Consider the following 9,659-nt stretch of genomic DNA (forward strand, 5'->3'; position numbering starts at 1 on the left):
GGAATTTCCGGATCGAGATATCCCTTTAAACCACTGTCCTACCTTTAAAATTAAAAAAGGGCCGCGAAGGGAAAAGGGCCAAAAACTTAATGTTCGATTTTGCCCCTAGCATTAATAAGGGCCTATTTAGGGCTCAATTTCTATGCAACTGGATTTTACTACTTAGCACTTTTTATAAAGTATTCCACAGTGCTCCCAGCTTTTCTTCAAACCAGCAGCAAAACCATTCGAGGAATCGGTCAAAAAATGATTATATTGAATTCCACTTTTTACAGGAATTTCCGGCTCATTTTCGGTTTCAAGATATCCCTTCGAACCACCGTCCTACCTTCAAAATAAAAAAAGGGCCACGAAGGGCAAAGGTACACAGTATACATTTATTAATTCTCTTCCCAGAATCAATAAGGGACTATTTAGGGCTCACTTTCTACTTAACTATGGATTTTACTACTTAGTCCTTTTTATAAAATATTCCACAGTGCTCCCAGCTTTTCTTCAAACCAGCAGTAGCACCATTCGAGGAATCGGTCAAAAAATGATTATATCGAATTCCAATCTTCACAGGAATTTCCGGCTCGAGATATCCCTTCAAACCACTTCCTCACCTTCAAAATTAAAAAAAGGCCACGAAGAACAAAGGGACAAAATATACATTTTTTATTTATCTTCTTAGCATTAATAAGAGACTATTTAGGGCTCACTTTTTATCCAAATATGGATTTTACTACTTAGCCTTTTTTATAAAATATACCACAGTGCTCTCAGCTATCCTTCAAACCAGCAGCACCATTCGAGAAATCGGTCAAAAAATGATTATATGATTATATATTGTTTCACTATACTTTTACATCCTGAGATAGTCATATTTCTTTCTTATTATATATACAGTATATTCCTTTGATGAAAATTCTAACAATAATAATCTATTTGATCTATTTCTTATTATTTACGAGGTGATTCATACTTATTCTAATTTTGCACTTTTCAAACCCAATTTTAGATTCTTGTAATCGCGAAAATTCATAGGATCGAAGGCTCATTTAGGACTCTAGGACTATTATAATCAAAATTAACAACAACAAAAAATTTTGTTTAAACAAACCTTCCAAAAACCTTCCAACTTATTTGAGTCTGTGGTCCCAAATTTAGGATTCTATTATTATTATTATTATTATTATTATTATTATTATTCTAAACAATGAAGACATAATTTGGGACTACGGGCAAAAATTAGTCCATAATGAGCCCAAAATTATTCCTGGATAAACAATGGATTTAATTGTTTCCTTCAATTATTTTTGCAACGTTAAGATGCCACAATACCATATATAAGAAGAAAAAGGTAATCGAAAAAACTGACTGCTTCCATTCAACAATATTTTAGAAGCCCTAAATGAGCCTCAAATTATTCAAGGGAAATAAATTTTTAAAATACCATAAATTATGAAAAAGTCAAATTTATTTTTGATTTTGACTTTTGAAGGACAAATATTTAGCTAAAAAATGTGTGTGATCAATGGAAAGGGCATGAAAGCCCCTAATGAAATTGTAAAAAAATTGATTTTATTGATATTGACAGAGGTATAAATCAGCGGTGGTTCGAAGGGAGATCTCGAGCCGGAAATGAGCCGGATATTCCTGTGAAGAGTGAAATTCGATATATTTTTTTTTGACGGATTCCTCTAATGGTGCTGCTGGTTTAAAGAAACGCTGAGAGCACTGTGGAATATTTTATAAAAAGGGCTAAGTAGTAAAATCCATAGTTGGATAGAAAGTGAGCCCTAAATAGTCCCTTATTAATGCGAGGAAGAGAATTCAAAATTGTATATTTTGTTCCTTCGCCCATCCTGGCCCTTTTTTAATTTTGAAAGTAGGGCAGTGTTTCGAAGGGATAATTTGAGCCGGAAATGAGCCGGAAATTCCTGTGAAAAGTGAAATTCGATATAATCATTTTTGAACCGATTCTTCTAATAGTGCTGCTAGTTTGAAATAAAGCTGGGAGCACTGTGGCATATTTGATAAAAAGGGTTAAGTAGTAAAATCCATAGTTAAGTAGAAAGTGAGCCCTAAATAGTCCCTTATTGATCTGGGAAGAGAATTAAAAAATGTATACTGTGTACCCTTGCCTTTCGTGGCCATTTTTTTAATTTTAAAGGATAGGCAGTGGTTTAAAGGGATATGTCGAGCCGGAAATGATCCGGAAATTTCTGTAAATACTGGAATTCGATATAATCATTTTTTGACCGATTCCTCGAATGGTGCTGCTGCTGGTTTGAAGAAAAGCTGGGAGCACTGTGGAATATTTTATAAAAAGTGCTAAGTAGTAAAATCCAGTTGGATAGAAAGTGAGCGCTAAATAGTCCCTTATTAATGCTGGAAAGAGAATTAAAAAATTTATATTTTGTAACTGCCCTTCGTGGCCTGTTTTTAATTTTGAAGGTAGGGCAGTGGTTCAAAGGGATATCTCAAGCCGTAAATGAGCCGGAAAGTTCTGTGAAAAGTGAAATTTGATATAACTACTTTTTGACCGATTCCTCGAATGGTGCTGCTGGCTTGAAGTAAAGTTGGCAGCACCGTTGCATATTTTGTACAAAGGGCTAAAAGTAAATTCCATAGTTGGATAGAAAGTGAGCCCTAAATAGGCCCTTATTAATGTTAGGAAAAAATCGAATATTAAGTTTTTGGCCCTTTGGCCTTCGCGGCCTTTTTCTAATTTTTAAGGTAGGACAGTGGTTTAAAGTGATATCGCGAGCCGAAAATGAGCCGGAAATTTCTGTAGAAAGGGCAATTTGATATGATCATTTTTGACCGATTCCTTGAGTGGTGCTGCTGGCTTGAAGTAAAGCTGGCAGAACCATGCATATTTAAAAAAAATGAAAAGCCGAAAATTCGGCAATAGGGCATTACATTAGCCCTAAATGAGCCCTTAATTATGAAATAGGAGACATTATGATGTGATGACTTGGTTCTGCCAGGTTTACATAGCTGCCATCTTTTGAGAGGCTTCAAGGCGTGACTCATCAGACCAGCTGGTGAGCTGGCCAGGATGCATACTACACCTCCGTGAAGTTGACCCCCCGAAATTTACATTTTTTAAATTTTGTATGTTTGTACATCCAATATTTTCGTTTTTACCCTTCTGGTTACGAAATTAGGGGCAAAATTGATTTCGGGGGGCTAACTTCACGCATTCCCCCGAAATTGGAATTTCTCAAATTTTCGTTTTGCATACGTTTGTACTCGCATGCACTGTTTGCACATTTCATATTTTTGCTTGTACCCTCTTGGTTGCCCAGCTAGGTGAAAATCAAAGTTTCGTGCCATCCCACCGAAATTAAAATAAAAATTTTTTTGCATACGTTTGTACGTCGTATGTACTGTTTGTACATTTCATATTTTCTTTTGTACCCGCTTGGTTATCCGGCTAGGAGAAAATCCAAATTTCAGGCCATTCCCCCGAAATTAAAGTTTCGCACAATTTTCTGTTTGCATACGTTTCTACGCCGTATGTACTGTTTGTACATTTTATATTTTCGCTTGTATCCTCTTGGTTGCCCAGCTGAGGGAAAATCAATGTTTCGTGCCATTCCCCCGGAATTAAAATAAAAAAAAATTTGTTGCATACGTTTGTACGTCGTATGTACTATTTTTACATTTCATATCTTCGTTTGTACCCTCTCGGTTGCCCGGCTAGGGGGAAAGAAAAATTTCGTGCCATCCCCCCGAAATTAAAATGTCTTGAATTCTCTTTTTGCATGCGTTTTTACGCCGCACGTACTGTTCCTACATTTCATATTTTCATTTGTACCATCTTGGTTGCCCAACTACATGGAAATCAAAACTTCGGGCCATCCCCCCGAAATTAAAATTTTTCAAATTTTCTTTTTGTATACATTTGTACGTCTTATGTACTATTTGTACATTTTATACTTTTGTCTGTACCCTGTTAGTTACCCGGATAGGGAAGAATCAATATTTCGTGCCAACCCTCAGAAATTAAAGTTTCTCAAATTTTCTTTTTACATACGTTTGCACGTCTTTTGTACTGTTTGTATATCTAATATTTTCGTTTGTTTCCTCCTGGTTACGAAATTTGGGACGATATTGATTTCGGGAGGAGGGCGGGGCTAACTTTACGCATCCCCCCGAAATTGAAATTTCTCAAATTTTCTTTTTGCATACGTTTGCACGTCGCATGTACTGTTTGTACATTTCATATGTCCGTTTGTACCCTCTAGGTTGCCCGGCAAGGGGGAAATAAAAATTTCAGGCCACCCACCCGGAATTAAAATTTCTCAAATTTTATTTTTGCATACGTTTGAACGTCGTATGTACTGTTTGTACATTTCACATTTTCGTTTGTTCCTTCTAGGTTGCCCGTCTAGGGGAAAATCAAAATTGTATGCCCTTCCCCTGAAATTCAAATTTCTCACATTTTCTTTCTGCATATGTTTGTACGTCGTATGTACTGTTTGTACATTTCATATTTTCGTTTGTACCCTCTAGGTTACCCAGCTAGGGGGAAATATAAATTTTGTACAATCGTACAAACGTATACAAAAAGAAAATTTGAGAAATTTCAATTTCGGGGAGATACGTGATGTTAAGACCTCAAAATCAATTTCGCTCCTAATTTCGTAACCAGGAGCGTACAACGAAAATATTAGACGTACAAACAGTAAAAACGACTTAAAAAAGTATGTAAAAAGAAAATTTGAAACATGTGAACTTCTGGGGATTAACTTCATGGGGATGCATACTACGATGGAGGCAATTCGAAATCAGATGGAACGAAGACGGTAGTCAAGTAAGCAACAAAATGTATCATACTTAGGAAGATGTGGATGACTTTGTATCTCTGGCCACCGGGACTTATGTGGAAGCGTTGATAAATCTTACAAGATCGAAGCTGCGCATCGTAGAGTTCTGATGCGACAGCTCAGAACTCACGAGAAATCTAGAAAAGTCTAGCCTTGCCATTTCCACAAGAAGCTACAAAGAAAATAATATATGATGCCAAGATTAAGCAGCCACGGTTAAAACTCAATACGATGCAGGACAGGCTGCGACAATCACAAACGCTAGCGATAATAAGCTTGACTGGAGCAATGAGGACTACGCCCGTAGCGGCGATACGATACATGACCTGTGAAAAGCCCCTACACGTTGCTCTAACCGCCGGAGGGTGAGGGGACTCACGCGACAGGCTGCCTGGTAGTTACGAAGAGATGGACTTGAGGGACTAGACACAGTAGGCTCCCAAGTAACACCAGCACACTGCACACTAGAAAGGAGGCTAGACAACACAGCAAAACGCATCAACTTCACTGAGATATTCTGGGTCTACAATCCGAGTAGGAAAAAGTGGAATGCAGTTAGTATCGCATTCCTTCAAGAGACACCTGAAACACAGACGGATCCAAAGGAGAGAACCGCCCCTTTTCCCGTGAAAAGCAGGAATCTATCATAGCACGGGCAGGCGGAGGATGAGGATTCAATGAAGCGGCATGTCACCGTCTTTGAGGCGGAGGTCCTAGCCGTCCTTCACTGTGCTGAGATATAAATAGAATAAAACATTAATGGTATGTAGATTACAATCTGCTCGGAGAGCCAATCGATATTTATTGCAATTGGAAAACCCGAACTAAAATTAAAACTGGTTTGGAAATGCAAAAAGGCATTAAACAACAAACAAAAGCCATACTTGACAGGTTGGATAGAGCCAGGGAAATCCTGGAATGAATCAACAAAGACCTAAGAATAGTGGTTCAGATACTTATGAGAGAGTGCAGAAGATACGGAAAATAGGACATGGTATGTCTTATGCCAGTTATCAGCCTTATCTAAGCGCAAGAAACAAACCCTAGGGGTACACTTGATGGATGTTGAGGTAATCAAGACGCGAATAGCGACTCAAATCTCGGACTTTGACAGGAGATGTGTGGTACAATAGGCATTCTAGCTTGATCAGCATAGGTGCTCTTTTTATGCTCTCTGTCTGTCCATAAGCTTAACTCAACCTAATTTAAAATTTAAGAATTTCATTTTTAGTTAAAGAGTCTCGAAATTAATCAATTCAGATTAAATCATGAAAGTAGGACAATTAAAAAATTTTATAGATTAAATAATTTAATATTAAACCTTTGAAAATTAGTTCATTCAAAATTCCAGGGAATTAAGGTCATTCTATATCTGAATAAAGCGATCAAAATTGAATGATTTATAATTTAAAACTTTAGAATTTAAATTATTTTTAATTCGAAGTAATTAGAATTTGACAACTTAAATCTGAATCTTAATTGAATTTTCAAAGTTAAGGCTTCCGAATTTCTAGAATTTTACATTTTTATTATATAAAAATTCGAATTTAATATTAAAATCGATTTTAACAAAAATTTCCAAGATTAAAAAGTAAATTTACTGTTATTTTTACTGTTCGAAATGAAAAAATATTTATTTAAAAATTCTTAAAATTAACCTGAACTTTCAAAATTTAAAAATCTCCATTTAAATTGCGAAACTAAAACTTTTAACTGGTAAAAAGTGTAACTTCATATTTCAAACTGAAGCGACAGAGATATAAAATTGTGAACATTTTAAATTAAAAAAATTTTTCAATTATTAAGGTACCTAAATCAGATATTTTAATTTTTATCTATTTTAGTTTTAAATTCCACAATCTTTAACTGTTTAGTTTTACATTCTTTAATTTTTAACATTTGATTTACAATTATTATCAATTTTCAAAATCTTCTAGTCAAATATTTTATGATTTTAAATGATTCATTTCTTTATATCTCTAACAAGAAAAGAGGCAGTTTTCAAATATTACATTGAGAATGCAAAATAAAATACAAATCAAGATCGCCCGTTTATATTTCTAATTTTCTATCAGCAAATTCCGTTTCGGTCAAATCTGCTCAATTTTCGTTGGGCACTTGATATGAAGCTCAGAACAGGAGAGGATTAAGGTAAAGCGCGCATGTGCGTCTATAATACAGTATACTGATTACTGAATTAATTGTCTGAACCCAAGCTATTCAACGCTTGAATTTCGGTCTGAAAGCTTGTTATCCTAATCTACCTAAGGTTAGCTACTGGAATAGATTAATAATCTTCGAGATATTATTACTGCTACTTCATGTCATAATTAATTTACTCAAATCAGAGTCAAATCGAGTCTCCAATATTGTCTTCAAGCTTTATTTATATATATTTTATTTAGAGAGAACCTGGCATAAAATGTATGAAGAAGGAGTTTCCGGCAAATTGAATGAAAGTTCAGTCATTTTCTGCTTCAAGTGCTGCTCATCGAAAGTAGTAATGTGACACTTTCACCACATTTCATTCTTCGGAGTATAAAAAATGGACTAGGTGAATTTTGAAATAAATATATTCACCCTATAATTAGCTCATAATATTCGTTTTTAAAAATGATCATCCAAATGTAGTTTTCTGAAATTTGTTTTCAAATTCTCAAATAATTCATAAAGTTGTTGGTACTTACAATATATGACCATCGATCCTTGTGCTTGAGTTTCATCATCGACAGTGGAAATTTGACACATGTATGTGCCAGTAACGTCAACAGTCGGTTTATTCAATTTCAGAGCACGATACATTGTGAATGGATCATCACTTGCTTTGTAGTGGATATCTATATATTTCTTAAAACTAGGTTCAGCTACTGGTAGTCTTCCATGTATCCACTGATACGCCACATAAAAATCTTCTGACGGTGATTCCTCCTTTTTAAAAAACCATTTCACCACTAAAAGTTTTGCAGAAGTTCCTTCAAGGTCGTAATCACAGTCCAAAATCACGTAATCCAATTCACCTTCCTGCACAGTCTCTGGAATCTTCACCTGCTTGATTTTCAACTGCAGCGAGTCTAGAATAGAAAAATACATTTTTATTTTATAATTTAAAATTTTTCATTATTTTTTAGGTTTAACAAATTTTAATACTCTTTCAATATTATGCTCTTATTGTTAGCTGTTTTTCTGTTCTTGTTAAGGTGAGTACACTTATAGTGCAAGCTTGATATTGTGAATATTTTATTAGATAAATCATTGCGAGTTGACACCAATAATTTTTATTATAACAGACTACACTAGTTTCTATATAGGATCGACTAAAGCCACCCAGTACCATTATCGTTGCATATTTGGATCGATAGAACGTGTGGCCATAACGCAGGGTGACAAACTGTTTAAGGCTATGCAGGCATGACATCAAAATATTACCCGCACCCGTTAAATTCCGGGTCGACGGTTTAAGGATTAATTCGAGCGAATGGTTAAACCATTCAAGTGTGAAATCAGTGTCAAAAAGTAAAATGACCAAGCGACAGAATTGTGACGGATGAGAATGTAGATCAGTACATTTAACAACGTTGCGATTTATTTTTAATACGGCTTTCATGTCACCAATACAAATCAGTGAAATGGATCACTATTTTTAAATTCAAATTTGATATTTTTCACAGATAAATTTTATAAAAGGGGGAAATACTGATAAAAAATTCGTATTGTTAAGAGTTTCGTAGACGAAACATTCATACCGAAGGTTTGGCTTTTTTTTAATCTTGCTTCAACCATGCTTTGCTAATGTAATAGTTCATAAGTACCTCTGACTGAAAATGGTGGAGACCTTCAACTCAAACAAAAACTATGAGTAATATCCGTACGGATTTACGAGTAAGGTTGATCTGCATCAAGAATTACCCTATGCTCATTGTAGATTTATTTCCTTCATTTCTTTAATTGTTATAAATTCATTAATGGATAAAACTGACATTTTTCTATTTAAAGAGCTTTAATGAATTATTTTGCAGTGATTTCGTCGTTTACTTACGTAAAGTAATAATTGATAATTACCGGGAAATAAAAAGAAAAATTATCATGGTAATAAATAATTGCTATAAAGAAACTCACTTTTACAGAATTTCTAATTATAAAAATTTATTTAGTTTCAACAATTGATAGAGTTACAAATAATTTTTATAAAGCAATTAATTTATTGCAAATTTTAAATAAAAAAATACACAGACATTCAGCAACAATTACAATTGTTATAAACAATCCTTATAAGGATATTTACTCATATCATATTTAGAAAAAGTAATTCTTTTTTGCGAAATCGTTTGTTTTTTATTTTAAGAATAATATCGTGACTCAAGAAATAGACATTGAATAACAATTTTTAACTAAAAATTTATTATTGGCTAAAAATTCAATGCTTCATTTGCTGAGAATTCGCCTTTTTGGTTTGTGAATTTATCTCTCACGTTGGATCCATTTTTTTAAGATTCATAATTTTAGTTGAAATGTCATCTCTTGGGTTGAAAATTTATTCTTTTAACTAAAAATGTATCTATTTCATTTTTGATTTAAAAACGATAAAAACAAAAACGATTGTTTAATGTAAAATAATGTGAAGAAATACTAAATAAAGCTAATACTATCGTCATCCTTAAAGAAATACTCATAGTAAAGAATTTTTCAATTTAACATTGTTTTTACCCCTCTAATCTTACTGAATTACAAAACAACGTTTCCATATACCAGGTGTATACATATGAAACCGGTATTTTTTCAAGAAAAAAACACATTTATTTCAAGAGAATGATAACAAATATTTTATTCAAAGTATGCGCC

The 9,659-nt window shown here is 34.0% G+C and overlaps 1 protein-coding gene across 2 annotated transcripts in view; it reads right to left on the reverse strand.

Moving 5' to 3' along the window:
* LOC117171853 overlaps nucleotides 1-9,659 on the reverse strand; it is a 261,588-nt gene that overhangs the window by 118,334 nt on the left and 133,595 nt on the right. For both annotated transcript variants that reach the window (XM_033359489.1, XM_033359488.1), the window contains exon 2: nucleotides 7,508-7,891. In XM_033359489.1, the coding sequence (XP_033215380.1) occupies nucleotides 7,508-7,891 (384 nt within the window). The remainder of the gene's footprint in view (nucleotides 1-7,507; nucleotides 7,892-9,659) is intronic.

The sequence above is a fragment of the Belonocnema kinseyi genome, chromosome 4, assembly GCF_010883055.1.
Source record: "Belonocnema kinseyi isolate 2016_QV_RU_SX_M_011 chromosome 4, B_treatae_v1, whole genome shotgun sequence".
Taxonomy (NCBI): domain Eukaryota; kingdom Metazoa; phylum Arthropoda; class Insecta; order Hymenoptera; family Cynipidae; genus Belonocnema; species Belonocnema kinseyi.